The 24,171-nt window shown below is 45.5% G+C and overlaps 5 protein-coding genes across 6 annotated transcripts; 2 read left to right on the plus strand and 3 right to left on the minus strand.

Annotated features, from left to right (window-relative positions):
* LOC120684017 (plant cysteine oxidase 3-like) lies at positions 1-3,571 on the minus strand. The gene is made up of 5 exons (XM_039966102.1): positions 3,406-3,571; positions 2,746-2,893; positions 2,283-2,483; positions 389-510; positions 1-304 (listed from the first exon to the last, which is right to left on the minus strand). Exons 2-5 carry the CDS (start codon positions 2,834-2,836, stop codon positions 290-292), a joined length of 429 nt encoding a protein of 142 aa, XP_039822036.1. The 5' UTR covers positions 2,837-2,893; positions 3,406-3,571; the 3' UTR covers positions 1-289.
* A 690-nt stretch (positions 3,572-4,261) lies between these two features.
* Positions 4,262-6,216, plus strand: LOC120683002 (F-box/kelch-repeat protein At5g15710-like). The gene has a single exon (XM_039965016.1). It carries the CDS (start codon positions 4,439-4,441, stop codon positions 5,708-5,710), a length of 1,272 nt encoding a protein of 423 aa, XP_039820950.1. The 5' UTR covers positions 4,262-4,438; the 3' UTR covers positions 5,711-6,216.
* Positions 6,217-10,052: 3,836 nt separating this feature from the next.
* LOC120683544 (phosphatidylinositol 4-kinase gamma 5-like) lies at positions 10,053-12,858 on the minus strand. Its single transcript, XM_039965625.1, has 2 exons — positions 12,632-12,858; positions 10,053-12,459 (listed from the first exon to the last, which is right to left on the minus strand). Exon 2 carries the CDS (start codon positions 12,361-12,363, stop codon positions 10,480-10,482), a length of 1,884 nt encoding a protein of 627 aa, XP_039821559.1. The 5' UTR covers positions 12,364-12,459; positions 12,632-12,858; the 3' UTR covers positions 10,053-10,479.
* A 3,318-nt stretch (positions 12,859-16,176) lies between these two features.
* On the plus strand, positions 16,177-20,926 carry LOC120682053 (uncharacterized protein At5g50100, chloroplastic-like). 2 transcript variants are annotated; one of them, XM_039963799.1, is made up of 8 exons: positions 16,179-16,455; positions 16,904-17,034; positions 18,459-18,566; positions 19,181-19,237; positions 19,874-19,939; positions 20,133-20,193; positions 20,351-20,394; positions 20,501-20,926. In XM_039963799.1, exons 1-8 carry the CDS (start codon positions 16,326-16,328, stop codon positions 20,534-20,536), a joined length of 633 nt encoding a protein of 210 aa, XP_039819733.1. In that variant the 5' UTR covers positions 16,179-16,325; the 3' UTR covers positions 20,537-20,926. The 2 variants fall into 2 exon arrangements, with proteins under 2 accessions (XP_039819734.1, XP_039819733.1); XM_039963800.1 differs by lacking the exon at positions 18,459-18,566 and having other exon boundaries at positions 16,177-16,455.
* Positions 20,927-21,071: 145 nt separating this feature from the next.
* LOC120682052 (ubiquinol oxidase 4, chloroplastic/chromoplastic-like) lies at positions 21,072-24,129 on the minus strand. Its single transcript, XM_039963797.1, has 9 exons — positions 23,601-24,129; positions 23,325-23,514; positions 23,096-23,189; positions 22,865-22,980; positions 22,564-22,672; positions 22,398-22,466; positions 22,009-22,080; positions 21,873-21,920; positions 21,072-21,498 (listed from the first exon to the last, which is right to left on the minus strand). Exons 1-9 carry the CDS (start codon positions 23,738-23,740, stop codon positions 21,299-21,301), a joined length of 1,038 nt encoding a protein of 345 aa, XP_039819731.1. The 5' UTR covers positions 23,741-24,129; the 3' UTR covers positions 21,072-21,298.
* Between the last annotated feature and the right edge of the window lie 42 nt (positions 24,130-24,171).

Raw genomic sequence — 24,171 nt, forward strand, 5'->3', positions numbered from 1 at the left:
TAGCAACACCAGTAACAAATTTTGCATTCAAAATCATACCAGCGTTGAACAACATAATTAAGCTACAATCTCTGAACAGCTGCTCTGGCCACTGAACCTGAACCCCTCACTAATAAACTGCCTGAGAAACTACTGTGAAAACTTATCTCTTCACTGAAGCCCAACAGCTTCTGAACAAAGGAGAACAAAGGGGAAAAGCTGACCATGAAAATAGAACACTCAAGGCATTACATTTGAAGTGTACTATCAGGTAATGCACTGCCTGATGATCTGGTTCATCTTGGATTTCTTATGTCTGAAGTTCCTAACAAAAATATAAAGTTAATTTCATCAGGAATTCTGTTCAATCACATTCTTTGGCAACTGCTACATAAAATTTTGGCTTTACCTGTACAGGTGGACCAGTATACATGCCAGTGCGCATGTAAATATTAACTGGAGTGTTTATGGCCTCCAGCCATGCGTAATTATCTGGGTTGCCAGCTACCTTTGCAAGTCCAGCTGTTGCTGCTGTTGGAACACCAAATGACCATCAGAAACCAAACATGATGTGGACACAACACTACTGCAGCTAAAGGCAATCACAAGATGTCCAGAAGACAAATAAAGCATCTTCATGAATACGGTTTTCCCCAATTGGAAAAACTGAAAAAAAGAGAGCCAACATCTACACAAAGTACCTAAAATACTAGTGGAAATACTAATAACTGTGTACTTCTGCTATAAAAGCAGATAGGATAAATCCTGGCCTGTCACCGATCTCAGCAATAGATCAAAATACACTCTCACAGTGGTGGGTATGCCATGCTTGGCATGAGGGCATATCTCTCACCACTGGGAAATGGAGGATTCCCACTCCATTGCATCAGAGGGTAATTAGTGGTCCTGCTCCTGCAGATTCCCACACCATTATCATAGGCTGTTGTATGCAAGGAGGGCCATTTCTGAAAATGGTAGACTACCGTATTTGTTTCTACAGAAATTAAGAGCTGTTTTACCATGTTTCATTGCGCTGTGTGTTATGTGGGGCTTCCACTACAGTCAGCACAAGAAGGCACAGGAGGAGAGTCTGGCGCCAGCAATAGATAAGGAACAGTAGAGATAAGTTAGCAAATGGATTTGAGTTAGTTTGAATTGATATGATTGGTTGCTTCATATGAGATTGCAGCCAGTCTAAACAGTATATTAGCTGAGACCCGGCCTAGGTTTGGTGAGGCATTAGATTGATTAATCTCTAGTTCCTCGCTTGACACCCCTGGACCCCTGCCAGTGACACTGTAGCCTCAATAACTTTATAGATGTACCAAAGTATAGGCTGCTTGTGCTTGCTGCCAGTGGCAGGCCTAGGATTTGAATGTTGGGTATTCAAAAATTCAAAAAGCAAAGAAAAATGACTGTTTTATATCTATTATTAGCATGTATACATTTGATTATACCTTGAAATACTATAGATTAGCAAAAATAATGGTTATTCAAAGAATACCCATGCATACCAAGTGGACCCGCCCCTGCTTGCTGCCTCCATTCTCCGATTAAAAGTGAACTATACTAGGCTTCCTACCCAGCAATTGAACCATATATATGACCTTACTTCTATATTAGATGCATGCCCAACAATAGTAAACGAATACCTACACCAATAGTACCGTGGGCATGAGTAAGACCAATTAATCAACCAGAAATCCTATTAAATCATTTCATGCAAATCAATTAGAGTGAACAGAACAAATATCTATTGTCCTCATGAATCATGGTTCCCGCCTCATAAAGCAGATACCGGTGGAAATTTGTTTAAAAAATTACAGATATCTAAGATGATTGTAATGTTTCTTCTACCAAATAAATGGACTGAATGTCTTTGGGTCCAGGCGTCCAGCATATTCCAGGTGCCCACAGAAACAGCAGCAGTCAGCACCAACCAAACCCTAGCACGAGGCATTAATATTGCTTTGCCAATCAAGTTTGCTAAATTAGAGATAGAAAGCTCAGAGAATAATCCCTTCAACAGTTTTGGATTCTATCTATTAGTTCAAGATTTTTAGGAAGCCTCTATTTTCATTATTATCTGAAAAAAGGAAGCCTCTCTTTTTACATATACACCAACCATAGTCCATAGGCACACACACAACCATATCAATACACCAGTCTGATGCCAAGACCCTGATCCCCAATGGCAATCTGTTCTCCACAATTCGTACGCTCGACACCCCAACCAGCAAAAACCCATAGCAACGAACTTTTCATAAGAACAGATATACAATATGAGGAGGGGTTTCACTTACAGAGGCTAGAAAATGGATAATCGTGAAAATATGTGCAGATCCGACCAGCATCTTCGCAATATGGTGGGGCAAGGACGTCAAGAACAGCACATGAAGATACTGAAGTAAAGCAGTGCAAATTCCCACCACTTTGGGGATACAAAACGGAGGTTGGACACGGGGCAGTCCGAACATCATCCATATGTAACTTGGCTAGTCTTGCTGTATGTCAGAACCAAAACCAATTGTTCAGTGACCAGTTATATCTTTTCTACAAGATCAAGCTCTGAAAAAAACACAGAAGCTGGAGGAAATAGCCCATCTAAAATGATCTGTCACCTAACACTCGTGCATGATACAGTTGGCTGCATGCATAAGAAATGTTTTATCTCCTAAACAAGGCTAGAGTTCTGCACCAGAGTATTAACAACTCATAATAATGAATAAACAGGAAAAAAATTCATAAAGAAAGCAGGATAATAACCTGGCTGGCTACTTGCTAGCACAGTAGGCTCTATCCAATCATAAGATTTCACATGCATGGAACCATAAAGGATTTTGCTCAATACAGTCATTCCTGGATGATCATGCAGAGGAATGACGGCTGAAGTTGGTAAGCAGAATATTCCAATCTGCAAAATATATAGGAAATAAAGTAGATGGGTTAACAACCACTAAAAGCTATAAGTAACATTTGCATTTCAGTTCTGGTACAAGAGAAGTGCAGTTGAGCAAAACTAAGACATGCATGGAAAGCTTGCTAGGATAGTCTGTCAAAGTTGAACTATGGAACCACAGTGGTGACTGATGAGTGGTGATCAATTATAGCAACTATGAAATTTAATGGTACCAAACCAGTAATAGACAATATAACTATTGAAGCCCAGATGAAGACCGAGAGGGAAATGTACTGTAACTAGAAGAAAAAAGAACTCTTCGAAGTGCAACCAGCAGACAGCAGGACACCGGATCAGACATGATGGGTTCATAAGAAACACTATACCTGCCAATGTGATTGTTAGGCTATAGGAATCAAGTGGGGTTACACAACAAGTCAGATAAAGTTTACAACTTCTGCAGTAGTGGCTGCAGCTAGCAATTTTGGTGGTAAATTTGTTGGATTGAGATTAACATGTGAACTCACAGAGAAAGCGTCGCATTCGTAGATATGAAGGTAGGTGATAGGCTGCGCCCATCGGGCCACCCTCGCTGAACTCTTGAGGAAGTTGGACTCAAAAAATCCATGCCCCCTGTCATCCTCAATATTATCATCTCTGAGCCCAACATCCGCAGGAGTGATTGTGTCTGAACATCACACAGCATTCATGTTCGGTGCGGTTTCGTTCAAGTCGTGGCACGTCGAAAAGAATATCACGAGTCTTCGATATATAATTTTACCTTTTCTTGCCAATAGCTTGCGCTTGATTTGTCCGCCACATTCACGATAAGTCCAAATTTAACGTGATAGGATCTGACACAAATCGAATCGATTTTTAAAATTGGTGGTAGTATAGCACTACACACGTACTTCTCATTCAGCAAATTTAAAAGTGTATTTTGAAAACTCTAATTTGTAGCAAACATATGTAGTTTTGCTATGTATACATTACTCTATATAGCTGTGTATCAGTCTATGCTCTAAAATTCGCCCTACTAAATCGTATGCTAAAATATGGACATATCAAACCTATTTACCCAAGTTTAGGCAATAATAGCAATTGGTTAGGTGCTAAAATAAGATAGTCAAAACTTTGACCATAGCTTGGTTTGATGTTAAAATACAAATAACAGAAGAGGGAATAGACATATCTCTATTTTAGCAGGAATCAGACCCGAAATGTCAAGGCGCTTGCTGCCTAATCCAGGCCGAGCCGGACAACCGGCGCACCAGCTACCAGCCGTGGCCGAACGAAGCAGCCACACCCCACCGAAAGCAACCGAGTGCGCTCTCCAACCCCCCCGTGTTTGACCCTGAGCACCGCGCTGCGCTGGCCGGTCCTCCCCATTCCTGCTGCGCATTGCGCTCCGACCTCCAACTCCGAGTGGGCGCCGACTCCGTCCAAAAAGAAAGAGGAGCGTCAGCTCAGGCGCCGCTGCCCTGCCTCTTCAAAATCCCCTCCAGATTTCGAGATTTCCCTTCGAATCCGGCCCCCGATCTCGCGCCCGTGTCGCCCGCCATGGACGCGGCGGCGCCCGCGCGCGCCGCGCGGCCCACGAGCCCGTCGCGGCCGCCCAAGGCGATCCGCAGCACCAAGCCGCGGGGGCTCGACGAGGACACCGCCGCGCCGCCCGCGTTCCCCAAGTGCAAGTCCCCCTCCGGCGCCGCCGCGGGCGGCGGCGCAGGCGCCGGTGCCGCGGGCTCGCTGCTCCACCACCACGCGGACGTCCCGATGGACGCCAGCGTCTGGGCGGGGCTCCCCGACGACCTCCTCCTCGAGGTGCTCGCCCGCGTGCCGCCCTTCCTCCTCTTCCGCCTCCGCCCCGTCTCCCGCCGATGGGAGGCCATCCTCCACGACCCGGCCTTCCTCGCAGCGCACGCCACGGTGCCCTCCCACGGCCCCTGCCTCCTCACCTTCTCTAGGGGCGGCGGCTCCCACTCCCTGCCCCACTGCAGCGTGCTCAGCATCCCCCTGCACGCCCGCTACAAGCTCCCCTTCGGCTTCCTCCCGCCCTGGGACCTCTGGCTTGTCGGATCCTCGGGAGGGCTCGTCTGCTTCTCCGGCTTCGATGGCGCTACTTTCCGCACGGTCGTCTGCAACCCGCTCACACAGGCCTGGCGAGTGCTCCCGGACATGCATTGCAACCAGCAGCGGCAGCTTGTGCTCACTGTCGACAAGAGCCGCCGGTCGTTCAAGGTAATCGCAGCTAGTGATGTGTACGGGGACAAGATGCTCCCCACTGAGGTCTATGACTCCAAGGAGGATAAATGGTCGGTGCACCAGATGATGCCTGCAGTGAACCTGTGCTCATCAAAGATGGCATTCTGTGACTCTAGGTTGTACCTGGAGACGCTCTCGCCGCTGGGATTGATGATGTATAGAGTGGATGCGGGGCGTTGGGAACATATACCTGCCAAGTTCCCACGGTCCCTGCTGGATGGTTATCTGGTGGCTGGAGCTCGCACAAGGTTGTTCTTGGTTGGGCGCATTGGGCTATACAGCACAATTCAGAGTATGAGGATCTGGGAGCTGGATCATGGTAGAACAGTTTGGGTGGAGATAAGCAGAATGCCGCCCAGGTACTTTAGGGCTCTGCTCAGGTTGTCAGCTGAGAGGTTCGAGTGCTTTGGGCAGGACAACTTGATATGTTTCACATCATGGAATCAGGGCAAAGGTCTTCTGTATGATGTTGATAAGAAGGCTTGGTCATGGATTGCTGGTTGTGCTAGCCAGCTGTGCAATAGCCAGGTTTGCTTTTACGAGCCAAGGTTTGACGCATCAATACATTGAGTATAGTAATATGAATTGCATTGTCGTTTGAGATCCAATGCTTCTGGGGCTCAACTGAGATGCCTGTGAGATGTCCTATTGAATCATGGGCGTCAGGTGCTGAGATGAATAGTGCTCTTATTTGAGACACTACCAGTAGTGGACTTGAGCAACCAATCTTTGCAAATCATGCCACTGAAGATTCTTTACTACAGCAGTTATGCCATCTGGCAGTTCTGGATTACATCATACAGAATGTCCACAAATGGAGGTCCGCTTGTTCCATTCCTTTTTGTTAGCAATGAGTTTCTTGTAAAAGATTCCGTACCTGAAATGAAAAAAAGAGACATGCAGTTCTTTGTTAGTACAATTTCAAAGGATACTGTGGCCTTAATCTAAAGTTCAGTTGGATCTGAGATGACGTTTCTCCACTCAATTGGTTTGTGCATTGTTTCTTATGATTATATGATATCTGTATGCTGCCATTCGAATACCATCAAATTGTATCTGTTTCCAATGTTGTCCAAGGAGCTCGTTACACTCTTGTTGTGAAATTGCATTTGTACCACAATTCTTCTAGCAAAATGGATTTCTATAGCTTATAATCTCTTACAACTTTTGCTAACCAGTATCTACTTTCTTATAGTTCATGCCACCTTTTTTTGTCACACGGTGAGGTTAGGTTTGTGAGTTCAATTATTTGAGATGTGCACCACGAACATGGTATTTCAATTGTGTATCGGTGATCTGTATTCCCAGGCACACTTTCGTAAAGTATTTAACTCCCAGGCACAGAGCACAATCCCCGTTTGTGCAATAGTGATTGAGTTGCCTTTGTAAATTGCATGGTCTTAACAATTTCGTAAAGTAGAAATGAACAAGTTATATCAGTGCTTAGTGGCCTTTTGAGTCCGTAAGTGTGGGTAGCTCTGATGAGGTTGACATGGAAAAAGTACAGCAAAACTGGAGGTGGTGTCAACTGAGAAATGAAATTGTTTTGGCAAGAATTAGATCAATCCTATGTATAGTTGCTATATTGTTTGGCTATATTTGTTCAATGAGTGAGATGCTGAACCAAGGCATCTAATGATACAAGCTGAGGGAATGTTCTGGAGGTTGAATCTTGGATGTGATTTGTTGTCCTTGCAACACGGGACAACTTTTTATACAAGATACTTCAATGCTGTATACCATGACAAACCTTAGAGATTACGTGTTCAGTTCCTGACTTCCTGTGTTATGGTACAGTGAGTACAGAGGATGAAAGTGTATTGTAGTAAAGAAATCTTGCAGGTTATGTATTCAGTTCCTGTGTTATGGTGCCAAGATAGAGCTGAAAAATACATTGTAGTAAATTACTTATTGCATATGATAGGCAAAGTTATGTAAATGAATTGATGATTTATTTGCTAAAATATGAAACCAACCATAACCAGTTTACGTTGAAGACACATAAGACTGGGCACTGGTGCCATTATTCAGATCATGTTGTTCTGTTATCTGGTATTTTAATTATGCTCCTGGGAATTTAGTTCTGACTTCTGATATTTGCTAGGAAAAATTTTAAACTGCTCGTTGGCAACACTATCTCCAGTGGATTTTCTCTCTATTTCAAACAAGAGCTTTGATTTATATTGATGTAGCAGGGTTACATGTTTGAGTAAGCATGGATTGAATTAAGGAAAGGTGGAGCATCCTCCAACCAAATAGAAATAGCATACTGCAGTGGAGCTGGAGATTTTGAAACGCATGCGATGACAAATAACTGTAAGTTTCTGACAACAGTGAATCTAATGATTATCTTATGGAGTTTCTAACTTATACAACTATGCATAAAAAAACTGTGCTTGAGGGTTGATAATGCTAAAGCTATGAGAAACCATAATGGTTGCAGAAATGGAGCAATTCGTTTTTCCCCAAAATCTATTTAAGTTAGATAATATTGATCAGTGGTATCCTTGGCTCTTCGTCCACCCGGATACTACTTAATGGCATTCCAGGAGAAGAGCTGTTCCATCGGCGTGGGCTTAGACAAGGTGACCCCCTATCACCTATGCTATTCATCTTGGTTATGGATGTTCTAAACTGTATGGTCGAGAAAGCAAACAGCGAGGGGCTCCTGCAACCATTGGCTACAAGGAACATCCATCACCGTGTCTCCATTTATGCTGATGATGTGGTTTTATTCCTCCGCCCAGTGGCCACTGATTTGTGTATGGTTGAGAACTTGCTGCAGCTATTTGGAGCTGCTACGGGCCTTAAAACAAATATCCAGAAAAGCAGTGTCATGCCCATTCAGTGCTTGGAGGATGAGTTGACGGTTGTGCAAGCACATCTCCCTTGCGAGGTTCAGAACTTTCCCTGCAAATATCTTGGGCTGCCTCTCTCCATCAGGAAGCTAAGCCGTGCACAGCTCCAACCTATCATCGACAAGATTGCAGAAAAACTCCCAGGGTGGAAGGCTGATTTGTTGAATCGTGCAGGAAGAGCCATTCTTGTGCAGCATGTTCTAACAGCCATGTTGATATATGTTGCTACTGCCCTGGAGCTTCCCCCATGGTGCCTAAGGGCCATTGACAAAATCTGAAGAAACTTTTTATGGCGAGGTAGAAAAGAGGCTAATGGAGGGCATTGTCTATTAGCCTGGCCTAAAGTTTGTATGCCTAAGGAGCTTGGTGGTCTTGGTATCCTAGACCTGCAACGTTTCAGCTGGGCACTTAGAGTCAGATGGTTGTGGCTCGGAAAAACTGAGCCTGCAAGGCCGTGGAGCTCCCTCCCAGTTCCAGTTCACTCTTGTGCCAAGTCGCTATTTGCTATTGCCATACATACTGAAGTAGGCAATGGAGAAAATACTAAATTCTGGACCGACAGATGGCTAAATGGGTGTTCCATTGAGGTACTTGCCCCTCATCTTTTCGCTTGTGTTCCAAAAAGGAGGGCTAACAGACGAACTGTCAAGGAAGCTTTGAGTAACAATGTGTGGCTTGGGGACATCCAAGGTCACTACTCGGTCGCTGTACTTTCTGAGTACCTGAATGTTTGGGACCTGATACAAGAGGTTGTTCTACAACATGATGTTGAGGATGTCCACAAGTGGCGTTTTGAAGCTTCGGGTCAGTTCTCTACCAAATCAGCCTATGAGGCCCTTTTCAATGGATCCGTTTATTTTGCAGTGGGCAAACTGATCTGGGGCACTTGGGCACCAAAGAAATGCAAGTTTTTCATGTGGCTAGTCGCCCATAACCACTGTTGGACAGCAGACAGACTTGCTCGTCGGGGCCTATCACATCCAGATCATTGTCCTCTTTGTGAACAAGAAGAGGAGACAATCAACCACCTTCTCTCGGCATGTGTGTTTGCCCGGCAGTTTTGGCATCGGTTTTTGGGCTGTTTTGGATTTCAGGCTGTCACGCCTCTTCCTAATGATTTGGATTTCTTTATGTGGTGGCAGCAGGCTGGTGACAGGATAAGTGCTGGTGTGTTGCAGGGGTTCAATACCCTGGTCGTTCTGGGAGCATGGTCTATTTGGAGGACTAGAAATGATACTGTGTTTGATAGGATCGCTCCCAGTGTTGATAGAGCCCTCTTGCTTGCACGGGATGAAGCTGAACTTTGGATGCTTGCAGGTGCAAAGGGGCTGAGTGCGGTGGTCGCGGTCGCATTTCCTGATTAGGAGTCCTATATAGCGACAGACTAGTGGTCACGGTGGTTGTTTTATTGTTTTTGTTTATTGGCGCGTCTGTAACTTTCAAACAGTGAACCCCAGGGGCTGGGGTGGTGGTGTGTGTCTGCGTAGTGGTGTGTGTACTTTGGCTATTTTGGCATTTTTCCTCTTCTTAATGCAATGATATGCAGCTCTCCTGCATATTCGAGAGAATATTCAAGGTCAAAAGTCATTCATAAATCAACGCCATCTTCTTATTGGTGGATTATACTGAGTTGTCTCATGCCTTATTATGTCTACAGGTTGATGTTGTCCAAAACCTATGTTGTCTGTGCTTTCAAATCAGTCAAAATTGCATATTGTTATATGTGAATCTATGATGAATGATGATAGACTCCCTCCCTCCCACCCATTTGTATGATTCTTCTTCCCACTTGTGCACCTGATGACATGACTAATGACTAATCTTCTTGTGACAGCAGCAGCATTTTAAGTTATCTTTCTCACTGGAAAACAAGGAAGGCTGGCATAATCTAACTACATCTCAATTTTGTTTATTTCCAGTTTGTGAAGCTACAGCTGGAGTGCGAGAAGAGCTCATGTTATTGGTATTTAACTGCTAAACAGTTTCGACCTGTAATATATGTGCCTTGAAGAATATTGGAGACTAAGACCAAGCAAACAAGCGCACAGCCAAGATATTCAACACCAGGTAAGCATTATTTACATAAAAGGTGCAATATTTACACTGCTCACAGGTCACATCACAGACTACAAAGAATTTGAGCAACAACTAAGAAATCGCACACTAAAGCTGGAGTAAGAAATCGCACACTAAAGCTGGAGTATCTAATATCAACCCAGTATACACAGGCTGACAAGCATTTATTATTAAGCATTTCCCTTCTTAAACATAGTTAATAAACATGCGTAGCAGTTCTTCATACACATCACTACATAGCTTTGTGGTCCTATCTACCTGATGGACATAACAGTTGCAACCTAGATCTTTGCACAAGGTTGAAGGTGCCTCATATCATGATATCTTCACCCTGTACTCGCTCCATAGGCAAGCAGTGCAAGTAGCAGTACATATTTTTCTCTTCTTGATGATCTATTGCCCTACTCAAAACTTGCATGAAGTGCCCAGCCGCTGTTTCATTCTTTGACCAGCTGCTGCCCTTGCGCGCTCGTGGAGTGCTTCTTTCAGCAGTTCCTGGAACTTTTGAAGGAAGACATTCCACTCATCTGCACTCATATCTGACAGCTTCACAAAACACATACTTGATGGAAGTTGCTCATCTGCACTCCTGTTCATGGCACTTTTTGTAGCACTGCCATTCTGACCTATAGCTTTGCTAGGAACATTTGGTGTATTCCATCCGGTGTAAAAGACTTGATCCGACTCATTTTGATCTTCATGGCTGTCATTTCCCTCTTCAACACTCTCGACGAGCTTAGACAGAGGACTTTTGAAACTAGACCCCTTGAAACCTGAGCCATTGAACCTCGGCGATCGAATTACATCATTGTATTCTCCTAACATATCCATTGAGAACTGGAAATCAGTATCATCCTCATGTTCAGCTCTAGCAGAGAATGGCTCCCACTCTGCTACTCTCTTCCTGGCCTCCATACACACAACCTCTAGGTGGCTTGGTTCCTCCTCCATCCCTCTGAACTCCCTTGTCATCATCTCGCCTATCTCTGCCAAGCAAAGTCCGAATGCTGCAGCCTCCTTAAGGAAGATTGTGCATAGGACCAGGACACGTAAGCAGGCCTCACGTATCATTGGAAGTTCTCTGCGCAGCATCATCACATCCTTCCCTGGATCAAGATTTCTGATGTACTCGAGCTCTTCCTCAGAAAATGGAATCGAAGCCTGTGCCCAATGTATCCACTCAAAGTAAGGGTCCTCCAGGTTCTCTGGCAAGCACATACCATGATCAATTGGGAACAGCTCTGTCTGGCACCCGAAGCGACCTGTACCACCATTAAGCTTCCTCACTAGCACATTACCGGCATGCCTGTCGGTGTTGAAAATTCGGATATCTAGTATGCCGATCCTATGAACAGCAGCAACAGGGAAGCTTGATGTGCCATGGTCACTGGCGTCAAAGTCATGGGCGATGAACTGCTGGAACGAAGCAATCTTGCTGTTAACTTGCTGGTTCTGGTCATGAGCTGGCGCTGGACTTCCACCATTTACTGGACAGTTTATGTTGAAAATGGAGTGTGTTATCTTCACCAGAGCAGTTGCAGGTACATTGGCAAAATTCTCATGGTCCAACAGGTATGCTGCAACCTCCCTGAATCCTGTCTCTCCTACTCGCACAGATTTCTTCAGTCCTGGCTGACCAAGTGCCCTCCCGACAAAGCCCTTGGGATTGTTTGGCGCAAAAGGCTCCTCATCTGTTGGCTTAACAATGGCAACCCTGTCACCGGAGACATTCCTGAAGTAGTATGAGCCACCAAGGCCACTGCTAATGGGGACAGGATCTACACCGTTCCTGATGGCAGTCACCACGTCGTCGACAAGGCGCTTCACCCGGTCACAGCTGCTGGAGCACCCGAGCATCTCAACTAGGCCACTGCAATCCTTTTGCTCAAAGTCCTTAGAGACAGGGCAGAGACACGGGGTGGAGCAGCTCCGGTTGATGCTGTTCCGGGTGAGCAGCAGCGGCGAGTCCGGCCGTATGAAGGATAGGTCGTTCTCCAGGACGCGGTCGCCGAAGGTGAGGGAGGTCTCGCCGGTGGGCACGTTAAGCGCGAGCTGCAGCCGCCGCTTGACGGTGTGCGCGTTGTCCCCGCGGTCCAGGTCCATGCCGAGCACGCAGCCGGTCTCCGTCTGCACGAACACCCGGCGCCTCCCCACAGGCGCCGGCGCCGGCGCCGGCGCCGGGGAGCGCGACAGCTGCTTCGCCTCATCCCGCCGGGACGCGCCGAAGAGGCGCCTCAGGAGCAGCGCCGGCACCTGGCTCTTGATGGCGCTGTCCATGTTGGGAGACATGGCTTCCTCCTCTTCTTGGTGCGCGCGCCGTGCGGAGTGGACGACGCCGTCAGGGAGAGGGGAAGGCGCGCTCTTGTTGCTATCATCGGATCACGCCTGCAAAACCAACCACCAAAAAGGCCCCAATCTTTGCACTGAATCCCTCGACCAAACACCGAAAAATCACAACTTCCTACGAACTCACCGAGGATCCGACCGTCCGGACCATGGAAAAGCAAGAATTCAAACTGATGCAAGGAGAGACTGCAATTTGAATCTCGGCACTCACCATGCGGGGGTAAGGTGTCCGTGGAGAAGGGGGCGTGGGGGACAGCCTTTGGGGTCGGCCGTGGCGCGGAGATCGACGGCCGGGGCGCGGGGACGGCGCGGCGGCAGGCTGACGGCGGAGCAGAGCCCGGTTCCTCATTCCATCTGCGCCTCGCTCCCCCGGAGTCCTTGACCTTTCTCCCTCTAGAGCTCTACTGCAACCCCGCACCCGCTGCCCGGCGAATACCGCTGGGTTTCGGTTGGTTTTCTATCTCATCATCCAAGGAAACACCAAAACAGATTTTTCCATACACACCCCTTCATCTTACACTATTCGAATGTAGCTGCACCCTGTGGCGGCCGGAGTTCAGAACCAGCCAATCAGAGGCTCACCGGGTGTCCTTCTAAAACGAGAAACGTGGGAGGTGTTCTTCGCAAAAGGTAAATCTGGACGAGATCATGACGGTGGGGGCCGTGCTCGCACGAGCCCTGCGGGCACACCGGATTGGCAGGCCGGGCCCGCAACGAGCGCCGCCCGTCCGATCTCCAGACGGACGGCCCCGATGATCCGAAGGATTTCCGAGGCCTGCCCGGGAGGAGGGGGGGAACCGGGGCCGCGTTTTCCACCGCGCGGAAAGGTCTGGAAGGGGCGTATCCGCCGTCGGATGGTGGATAGGGGGGAGCGGCTGGGCCGTCGGAGTCGCGGGAGGGACGCGGCCGGGCCCCTCTGGTCGACGGCGATCTGGATAAGAGCGATTGGCCCGCCGTGACTGGACGACGTGGGGACCGCCGGCCATGTGGGCCCCATTTTCGCGCGGTCGGCCATATTGCTAGGCGGCTTTTGCTGCTAAATACGGGACGCTCTTTCTTCCCGTCAGGCTGAGGTGGTGGTCTCGTTTCGTCTCAGGGGAAGAGAAGAGAGCTCGTGCAACTTCTCTTCATGCCCATGCAACGTACGAGTATGACGTGCATGTTCCAATGCACGTGTTCTGCCGGCAGACTGGAGCTGGAGGTTGAAGTTGGAGTGGCGTGAGAGAAAAACACAGTTATTTTGGTGGCTGGAAGCTAATGCTGGAGCGATGTGAGAGAAAAATACTATAGGGCTGGAGGCTGGTGCACCAGCCGAACACGATTAATGTTGACGTTTCCGGCAATTGCAACGTATGACGTGCAACGTGCTTGCTCTAGTGTTGCAATGTAGCGGCCATGTTTTTTTAAAAGGAAAAATCACTGTTGTTGCATTTATGTTTGTGCGTCCATGCCGCATAAGTTGGATCTGTCGATTTGCAGGGAACTTATAAGCCTAAGCGTCGAGTAATCGAGTGTTTTCAATTTCGACCTAACTTTTATAAAAAAAAAGGCAGCAGAACCAAAGACCATGGTTTTGTAGCAAATGATGATTACATTATGCAACTTGTGTTTGTGTGTGAATTTCGCTATCGGCTTTTTCACCGTCTTGAGCTCCTTGTGGTGCACCATAATGTCCGAGTCTTAAAAAACTCTTTCAATATTTGTAATGCGATCTTGAGAGCAATGTTTCAACGAACAAGCATTAATTATGCATAAGCTTCATGATATAGCTAACGGCGCCAGGTCATGCTCGCTGCCTTCACCGTACGCAGAAACCCAGAAACGTAGTGATACTGTGATAGTACCACGGCCAGTTAATGCGCAGGCACATCTTTACGCCGTCATGCCAAATCCAACTTCGGGGGTGTTTTGGTGAAAAAGTTTGGGTCTAACTAATGTAGCACATTTCGTTGTTATTTGGTAATTAATATCTAATCATAGATTAATTAATATTATTAGATTCATCTCGTAGGAATCAGTTAGACTATGTAATTAGTTATTTTTTCAACTGCATTTAATGCTCTATACATGTGTCCGAAAATTCAATGTGACGAATACTGCGCAAACTTTTTTTAGAACTAAACGCAGCCTTCTAACCTCAGCATGTAACGTAAGAGAATCTCCGACAGTGCCTTTCATCTGCGGCGAGCCCGAAGGCCAGCCTGAACTTTGTTGATGAAAGGGGGCACGGTACGGGCGGTGCAGGGCACCAAAGAACAGGTATAAAGAGGGAGGGAGAGCACCAAAGGGGGAAAAACTACAACCCTAAGGCCCAGACAGCAAACCAAGAGAAATTAAACAAGATTACATAAGAAGGTAGTCCATTGAACTAAACAGCTTCGAGCAGTAAGAGACTTGACACGATTGGACCAAAGTTTGAGGTTGTGCGCACGGCGACGAAGCACGCAGCCCAGGGTTTCTGTCTCGTTGTTGAAGACTCTCGTATTCCTTGTCTTCCAAATGTTCCAGAGGATGGCGAAAAGAACAGTGGAGCGTGTTCTTTGGCAAAGTAGGGGGGCTGGGCAGATCCAACTCTCAGAGCTGTTCAATTTGGTCCGCTGAGTTTGTTAGTAAGCCAATACAAGTCCCAAGTACCTGAGCATGAGGGCAGCGAAGGAACATCCTCGCTGCCCCCACAGAAGAGGCAGAGGCCGTCATTATTGCTGCCACGACGGTGAAGCCGATAGTTGGTATTAAGCTTATGCTGATGGACTTCCCAAAGGAAGGTGCGACATTGGGGGGTGGGGGGGAGGGGGGGGGCATCGTTGCGCCAGATGTGAGGGCGAAGGGGTCATCCGGGAGGTGCGAGAGCGGGGAATAACTGCAGCTAGGGAAGGAGCGGCAGAAGTGGATCCCCAGATAGTCCTACGATCGGATCTCACATGGTCAAGAGTAGCCGTGACAAGTATGTCGTGGAGGAGCAGGAGCTCAGACTGGGTTGCGCTAGTGAGACGTGAACGGAGGAGAATCCGTAGGTCAGCTAGAGAAAGAGCATGAGCCTCTCTCTTTTGTTCATATTAGTAGATGTTGTAATGAGGTAGCACATGTGTTGGCACGATCTGCTGATCAACTAGTTGAAAAGTCTTGGTTTCATGTACCACCAGAGTTTCTCTGGTATACTCTATGTAATGATCTTTGAGCTATTAAAAAGCTACCCATTGCAAGTCAAAAAAAAAAAAGAGCATGAGCCACCGAGGCATTGGGACGGATAGTATGTGAGAAAAGAGCCGGAAAGGAATTGGCCAGAGTCTGGTTGCCAATCCACAAGTTTTATCGAAAGGCAGTGAGACTGCCATCACCAAGAGCAACATAGGAAAGGTTCCTGAAGTCCGTCAGGCCTTCCAATATGCCTCTCCAAACAACCGTGTCAGAGCTACGGGAATCCCCTAAATCTGAGCTTGCGCTCCACCCATATTTACCGGCGAACCAGCGCTGCCAAGGGAGGGAGGGGGGGTTCATGTAACCTGTAGAGAAATTTTTGAAGGAGGCGTTGATTTTGGAGGGAGAGGACGCATTATGAATTTCTGCAAATTATTTCAAATTGGGATTGAAAATCGTAAGAATTTGAATCCAAATGTCCTAATCCAGTAATTCTACATCTACACAGCCTAGCGACGAGCCAATGTGACGACCACATATCAGGACCCACGGTCCTGACAGCACCAGGCAGCAGCGGCTGTAGCCTGTAGCTTCTGGGAAAAAAAAGAAAAGAGGTGGAAAAGCGAGGGAAAACACACTAGCGGCGCGGAGAGAGGCCGCGGTGGAGCAAGGGCGGCCAGGAACCGACCCCATTTCAATCGGAGGCCACCGCTGCGCCCCGAAGCTTCCTCGCTCGCCGCCCGCTCACCGGAGACAGAAAGAGGCCGATGGCGAGCTCGCTGGCCCGCCTGGGGGCGGCGCTGCCCCGTGCGCGCCCGCGTGCCTCGGCGCGTGTCCTGCCACCGGGACGGTGGGACGCCGCGGCGCTCGGCGCCTCCCGCCGCGCCGCGCTGAATGGTAAGGGCAAGCTACAAATCTCCTTACCCTCGATTCGTTGTTAGCGATGAGGGGAGATTGGTGGGTCGTGCACTCGTGCTTACTCATGAATTGCTTACTCATGAATCGTGCTCTAGGGGTGGGAATGGGATTGATGGGTCGTGCACTTGTGCGTACGCATGAATGGAGCTGTGATCAGGGTGCTTCGATCAGAACTAGCAGTTTGGCGAGTAGAGCTGCTAGGTTGTGATGCTGTGTTGCTTGATGTCGCGCGCTCTGACACATTATCTGATCGTTGGGAGATCATGCGTGCAAAGTGATTCTGATAAGAACTCTAATGAGTAGCATGTTGAGGCTTGATGAAGCCTATGAAACTATTCCATTTTTGGTCCCCCATACCAAAAAAACTATTATTAGGTCTATGCTTTTGTACAGTCGATCTGGTTATTAAACATGAATTGAACCTCAGTTGGCAGATGCCAAGTTCACTCCGACATGAAAGTAGCCCCTACATCGGACCGGAAGGATGGAGAAAACTCATCTAAAAATTGGAGGATCAAGATGCTCTACGATGGTGATTGCCCACTCTGTATGCGTGAGGTATGACGCACAAGTTGCAACAAATGGTTCCTGGGATTTTGTTTTCTAAGTTATGCCGCAGCACAATCAATGGTGTCTAAAATATTCTGAACGTAGTGATATGTTCATCCTGTTTACTTTAGTTGTTTGATGAGTACCTTTACCAGAGAGATGATCTGTGGGTGCCTAAAAAATTGTTGGGAGTAGGCAGCTTTGAGCTCACCGATAATTCGAGAGAACAAATTAACCAACCCCTGCTGTAGATTTATTCTTGTGTGAACTCATGTGACCTTTGTGTTCTAAAATGCCTTCTCTTGTCAGTTTGTATACCTTGGTAGAAATTTTATGATAAGCTCCTCACGTGATGTTTAATTTCTTCTCTCAGAAATTTCACCAGATACATGTTTTACCTTTATATCTAAGAATTTCAGCTGAGATACCTGAACCTCATGTAACCTTAACATTTTTGGACCCTCTCACCAGCATTAGCTTTGCTATCTTACTATTACTAATTGAAGGCTCCTTTGAAGCCTCCACATGAAGCCACCTAGGATCCTAGGTGGACACTCTTAAAAAGTAGAAAAAACTCTATAAATTCTCACAAAAATCAGAAAGATCCAGCCATCAATCCAATAACTATAATTATAATAACCATCAGATCTGTTATTTTTTCTAATAAATTACCCACCTCTGCCATTATAAAAATAGACTAAAGTAACCCCCTAATCATGTATCTAAATTACCCACCCTTTCCATTATAAAAAAAATCTGAAGAAACCCCCCAAATCTTTATGCAAATTACCCACCTATACCATTATAAAAATAATACAAATATCACATAAATTTGCATAGAAATTATCCAATTATATCATTATTATTACAAGTTAAATTACTAATAAACTTGAATCCAGATTATATAATTATAATAATATATTAAAGTGCACCAATATAAATTCTAAATTACTATTTCTATCATTATTAATATATCATTTATATAAAAATACAACCCACGATATATATCACCATATATTCATGTATGATGGATAATGATAAATAGTTCAACTAAACATATATTGAATACATATGGAGGTGTGATGCAAAATGAAATCTATTGTAACCAGATAATGATAAATATATATATTTTAGAGTATATGTTAGAATATTAAATAGATGAAAAGGGCTAATTATAATTGTTGACCTCAATCTTATTAATTCTAATTAGTCCGTGCGGGAGCACGGGTTGGTGGACTAGTGAGCTTAATGTGCAGCACTATCTCACGCAATTCAGATATGTTGACTAGTATTTTGACTTATTTGGATAGATTTTCTTCACTTATGATGTTAGTTATAGGCCGAAACAATAGACTCCCATTGTGTTGTGTTGATAACAGATTGCAGGCTTGCAGCAACTAAATTTGCCTGTACTTACTCTCATGTTTGTACAGGTAAACATGCTGAAAGAAAGAAACAAATCCTATGGAGCAATAAAATTCGTTGACATAAGCTCGAAGGATTACTCTCCAGATGACAATCAGGGACTTGATTATGAAACTGTGCGTATTACTCCAATTTACAATTTCTTTTTTGGGGGGTTTCCTCAGTTTATGCTTTCTCATGAATGAAATTGATCATCTCATGTTTGATTTCCTAAAAGCTATGGTAGAAAACGACATAAGTTGCTTGGCACACACATTGATAATCTCTAGCAATTTTTGACACGCACTGAAGACTGCAAAAATTCTCAACGTCCGTGGAAAAACATTGGATTTTAACCTTTCCTGTCATGGCATAAGTGCATGCTTCTGAAGTTTTTCTGGATGCCATTTTGTACCACGAACTGTTCTGATACTTCAACTGCTTATGTTTGTACATTCCTGATGGTGCATAGCATGTTAATTTTTGTGCTTCTACGCTCTCTCTCAAAAAGTGGAAAGCTGTATTAAAGCACGTTGAGACTTGAGAGTCTGATGTATCACACAATATTGCTTGGTTCCTGTAATTCAGTTTTTTTCGGAGAGCATAGGGTTGCAATTCTTCAACGTTTAGTGGAACCAGATTCAATGTTAGCATTATGTTTTGTGGCTAAATAGAAAAATGTAGGTGCTCAAGTATCATGTGCTTTTGTTTATCTTTTTTCAATCAAATTAAATTATTTTATGCTTTTCAGGCCATGGGGAGAATACATGCCATTCTATCAGATGGAACTATCGTCACAGATGTTGAGGTAGGACATTAGTTAATTCTGTCTTGAAGTTTTGTGGGATTGTCCTTTTCCAGAAGTAGAGGCTACCAGCTTGCTGCTGGTTATTTAGGATTATAAAACGGAGATATTCTGCAACTAATGAAAGGCATGAGTTAGACATGAAATTAATAAATGTGGAGATGTTTCACTACCACAGACCTGTAATAAATACATCTGTTCCTCCTGTGGTCACTTAAATTCTCTGTGTTGGTACCTAAATGCAAGCTTTTGTCCTTGTTTTGATGAGTTTATAACATGTTAAAAAACCAAGATTGTTATCTTTTAGTGTTAAGAAAACTCAGGTACTAAAAGATTCTTGATTAAGTCATTTAGTGATTATTATTAGACTGTTACACTAATTGTGCTAACGGTAGCGAATCATGTGCTAAATATATTTCCATTGAAGTTAATATGACCTTATCTTCAAGAATTAGTTTTACCCAATCTTGAAAAAATATTTCCAAATTATAGTGCCAACCCAACTATGTATAGCAGTATAGTAGGTGTAATGCTACACAAAACAAAAGGCTGTTCTTATGAGCCTTTGCAGAATTTAGCTATATTTTGTCTGAGCATCAGTAATGCTTTATGCTAATATTTGTTGTGTTGTAATTGCAGGCATTTAGAAGACTGTATGAGGAAGTACGACTTGGATGGGTTTATGCTGTTACTAAGTATGAACCTGTAAGTTCACACTTACAGAGAGCAAAACATAGGATCATCTTGTTTCCTTCATTTCAGAGGGTTGCTGTTGAGCTGCTTGCTTTGTATATTCTAGTAGCTGTCTAGTAGAACATTTTTTTCCCAACACATAGCATAAGTTTTATCTTTGCACGACATTTTACTTCTTTATTCATCATCTTCTGATACTCTGCAGGTAGCTACCATGGCAAATGCAGTATATGGTGTGTGGGCAAAATACCGTATGCAAATTACAGGTATGACCAGAGAATTTTATACATGGTTAACTTATGACAGTGTTCTTCCGGTTGTAGTAGTCTGATCAATTAATGAAACTTAACAGCAAATGAAGTGTAGTGAACATTTTGCATTTTCTTGAACAAATCTGAGCATGTTTTTGTCCTATTGTGGAAGGTCGACCTCCGCTAGAAGAGATTATGGCATCCCGAAAAGCTGCAGTAAGTTGGCCCTCTAGTCATGAGTTCGTTTCTTCTGCCAATCATGCTGGCTGTGTGAATGCACTATCAGCAGCTTCATTTTGCTGACTTCTTTGTTCCTCCGCAGGGTGAATGTAAAGATGACAAAGTATGCAAGATGTGAACCTGAAAATGTTGGTCTACCCTGCTGCATTGCTCACCTCTACCTATGCTTGGATACGCACACATATAGACACACTCTGTTCGCTTGGTTGTGGCTGGTGCTGATTTGTTATGAGAGAAAAGTACTGTTGGCTGGTGGCAGACTGGCAGGTGCTGATTTGATACGAGAGAAAAGCATTGATAGCTGGTTGGCTAACAAGCCAAGCGAACATAATAGTCTTAACGCTAAAGATAAATCACAGTGGTATGAAAAGAATCGAGAATAGCTTATACAACAGTTTGTTGAAGTAAATAATGATGCAACTGTATACTGTACCGTTCGATGGAAAAGACATTGTAAATGCCATTTTATGGTGAAAAGTTCCATGGACTGTTCTCGTTTTTATCTTAACCTCTGGCGTCTAGTGAGGGATCGCACCGTGCCTCCTGATCACGGGAGTCGTCTACGATGCCTTTTGGACATTGTGCTCGTGAGTTTTTACGATGCAACAAGATTGCAGCGATTTATAAATCACATTGACAGCACAACAAGCGAGTCGGCAATGTTTCACTCGGCTTGAATTGGCATCTTTTCAAACTTAAGACATTTGATTATGTTGCATACTGCATCTACACTGACTTCTGTAATATATGGCACAAAATAAAAAAATAACTGTAGGACGACTATTTCCTAATTTTATGGGAAAATGAAAAACAAAAGGAATATCATCAAAATTTTGTATACTATAATGACTGAAAACACAAAAGATAGATGTCTCGGACTTTACTTTGTAAGTGACTTTTTCACACGATCCACGATACCTTCACAATCATTTTCGGGTATTACACATTCCATATCTGCTTCCGAGCAGTTGTGTGCTGAGTGAGGAGAGCGAAGATTTCCATGCGTTTGGCAGGCCTTCATTGTCTTGCAGTGCTCTGCCTCATCGTCTCGTATATTGACAAATACATCATACAAGTTATCTGCAATGGAATATGGGAAACAATGAGCACTTGCATAGTCTTACAGCAGCGAAATAGATGGGCCAACCCTATCCAGTTAACTAACAAATGAGGAATATCTTGTTAATGCTGTACAAATAATTCAAACCAGACGGCCCTAATCCAGTAAATGAGGAATCAAAATAGAGATTTTATGGACCCTAAATTATGTCTGTCTCACGAACAGGTGGTAACCAAGATTTTTACACTGAATTTGTAACCCCATTAGATGGAGCAGTGAAACTAATTTCACAAAGTACAGCTAACATGGAACTCCTCCAACCTTCTGAAATGGGAAAAAATTACTAGGAAAAAAGACAGCTGTAGAGGGGGACAAATTGAGATGACAAATTTACCTATTTTAGGCCTTCTAGAACATGGAACTCTTGCTGTCTGAAACTCATCTGAGAGGGCAAAACAGTATAAGCAATTAGTACAGATATCAATAAATGATGCATTCATTAAGAAAGACAAGCCCATGAAAGGGCTTACCAAATAAATAAAGGTCCTCATTCAGGTAATAGTTTAGAGCTGCCTCTGGAGCTGGTAGTCTTTTCAACTCCTCTGTCGAAAGGAAACATATAGTAGTTACATTATCGAATTGGAACTGCAGGCAAAATGATCTAGCAGCTTTTCTAATTACAAGGTGGATCTGACATAGGTCTTTCAAAAAAACAGAAAAAAAGAAGCCATTAAGCCGTAAATTGTTTGAATAAGAGGAATTAATGGGTAGATGATTTTAGGGTTACTAGACTGAAGGATGATGGCTCAAAATCGAAACGATTTGGCCCTCACTGCCTCACATGAACGAAAATATTATACCATGTGTCCATGTTCCACAACCAGATGATCGTATGAAAAACTCACTAAAGCAGTCTTACCTTCATGGAGCTTGAGAAACTTGTCATAAGTTGAATATGCATGCCTCTCCACACATTCAGAAAAATGATCTGTATTTTGATTCATGGGTACAGGCATTATATCATCTGAAATGAATATGGTAATAGAAAACAGGCTTTTGTTTCATAATTGGTTAAGAGTTCTTACATGCCATTCTTGGGCTCAGCATGTACATCCCAACAGTCATGAAGTAGTAAAAGAATGCCATGAACCGAGCAAGGAAACGATCAATCCATAAAGCGTTGCCACCCAATTCCTGATATGAGGCAAGGGCTTAATGATAAGTAGGATGAAGTCATTTATAGTAAGAACCTGACAATTAATATGGAAAACAGAATACACAAACAAACAGAACAAAAGGAAGGCACACTGTAACTTCCACACAACACCACAAGGAAGCTGTTAGGCACATGAAATTTACTAGTGGAAAGGAAAATTGAAGGCATACTTCCATGATTAGGAGGTGATGGAACTCATTCCAGCTTTCGGCAAAGTGAACCTTTATATAATCAGCTCTCCTCCACCAGCCAAAGGTTTCATACATGTGAAGCACCGATATAAATGCTGTTCACAACCAAGCAGACTTAAAACAAGCACTGCAATGATGCAGTAAAAATCAACGCTGCGAAACTTATAGGGACCTTCAGGCCACTGCAAGCATACAAAACGGAGCCCTCACCAAAATACGGCACCCTAGCAATCGTCTCAAGCACAAAAAATCTGGCGTAGTTCCGATCACGGTAAACACCATCCAGTACCATGATCACCGACTCCTGCAGAACGAAGAGCATCTAAAACCATCTGTGATGTACGGATATGCAACATCGGAACTAGGATTGCAGTGATTTGGGGGGGGGGGGGGGGGGGGGGTTGAATTATGCTGGAAATCTGGGTGCTACTTGTATTACCGTGAGGAAAATGTTGACCGACTGCTCGAGCTTGACCACCCAGCTCTCGTCCGAGGGAACCATCGGGTCGTCCGCTCCGTCCAGCGGCGCGGCCTCCCTCACGGGGAAGGACTCCTCGACGGGCGCCTCCGTCTGCTGCTTGTCCTGCTGCGTCTTTATCGCCTCCGCGCGGAACCACCTCCTCCCCCTCCTGCACAAGCCGCGGAGTCGCAGCGAATGAACACTAGCACGAGGAAGGAGGATCGAATCAGATCGCGACGGGGTCGGCGCGGTTACCACGCGGCGACGGGGCCGAGGTGCGGGGCTCCGCCGGCGCGGAGCGGGAGGAAGCCGGGAGCGGGCCGCGGCGGCGAGCGGGCGGGGCCGGGCTTGGCGGACAACGCCGCCGGGAGGGGCGAGGCGGAGGCCACCGCCATGCTGGCGCCCGCGAGTCCGTGTGGGTTTTGGGAGGTCGGGTGAGTGGAAATGGGATGTGAGCCGTGCGGCGCGGGAGGGCGGGACGGCACGGCACGGCAGCGAGCGGCGCGGAAGTGAACAAAGCGGAAAGGGGAGGGAGGGAGGGAGACGGGGAGTGGCCGCGGGCTGGGTATATTCGCGGTGCCGGCCGCTGTTTCCCGTGCTTTGTCGCGACGCGCACGGCGGAACCGGCTGTTTGCTGGCTGGGCGGCACCGCGGCAGGCGGCTGCCGAGCTCTCCGGCTTCGGCACGGCGGAGGGAGGCGCGTTGCGGTGGCTGCGGGCGGGGGACGGGGAAGAACTGCAGGATTTTTTATTTTTGAAAGGTTGCGAACCGCAGGATTGATGGGGCGGTGCCGACTCACTGGCTCACTAGTGGCGAGTTTATGACG

This window comes from Panicum virgatum, chromosome 7N (genome assembly GCF_016808335.1).
Source record: "Panicum virgatum strain AP13 chromosome 7N, P.virgatum_v5, whole genome shotgun sequence".
In the NCBI taxonomy this organism is placed as follows: Eukaryota; Viridiplantae; Streptophyta; class Magnoliopsida; order Poales; family Poaceae; genus Panicum; species Panicum virgatum.

What these genes read in the sequence shown, in the direction of transcription:
- LOC120683002 (XM_039965016.1), top strand. Translation starts at nt 4,439, where the DNA reads ATGGACGCGGCGGCGCCCGCGCGCGCCGCGCGGCCCACGAGCCCGTCG.
- LOC120684017 (XM_039966102.1), bottom strand. Translation starts at nt 2,836, where the DNA reads ATGACTGTATTGAGCAAAATCCTTTATGGTTCCATGCATGTGAAATCT. An exon ending in GCTAGCAAGTAGCCAGCCAG is followed by an intron (nt 2,484 to 2,745) that starts GTTATTATCCTG and finishes TCTGACATACAG; the next exon opens with CAAGACTAGCCAAGTTACAT. An exon ending in TTATCCATTTTCTAGCCTCT is followed by an intron (nt 511 to 2,282) that starts GTAAGTGAAACC and finishes GTGTTCCAACAG; the next exon opens with CAGCAACAGCTGGACTTGCA.
- LOC120682052 (XM_039963797.1), bottom strand. Translation starts at nt 23,740, where the DNA reads ATGGCGGTGGCCTCCGCCTCGCCCCTCCCGGCGGCGTTGTCCGCCAAG. An exon ending in CGGTCAACATTTTCCTCACG is followed by an intron (nt 23,190 to 23,324) that starts GTAATACAAGTA and finishes TTCGTTCTGCAG; the next exon opens with GAGTCGGTGATCATGGTACT. An exon ending in GCTGAGCCCAAGAATGGCAT is followed by an intron (nt 22,467 to 22,563) that starts GTAAGAACTCTT and finishes ATCAAAATACAG; the next exon opens with ATCATTTTTCTGAATGTGTG.
- LOC120683544 (XM_039965625.1), bottom strand. Translation starts at nt 12,363, where the DNA reads ATGTCTCCCAACATGGACAGCGCCATCAAGAGCCAGGTGCCGGCGCTG.
- LOC120682053 (XM_039963799.1), top strand. Translation starts at nt 16,326, where the DNA reads ATGGCGAGCTCGCTGGCCCGCCTGGGGGCGGCGCTGCCCCGTGCGCGC. An exon ending in CCGCCGCGCCGCGCTGAATG is followed by an intron (nt 16,456 to 16,903) that starts GTAAGGGCAAGC and finishes ATTGAACCTCAG; the next exon opens with TTGGCAGATGCCAAGTTCAC. An exon ending in GCCCACTCTGTATGCGTGAG is followed by an intron (nt 17,035 to 18,458) that starts GTATGACGCACA and finishes ATGTTTGTACAG; the next exon opens with GTAAACATGCTGAAAGAAAG.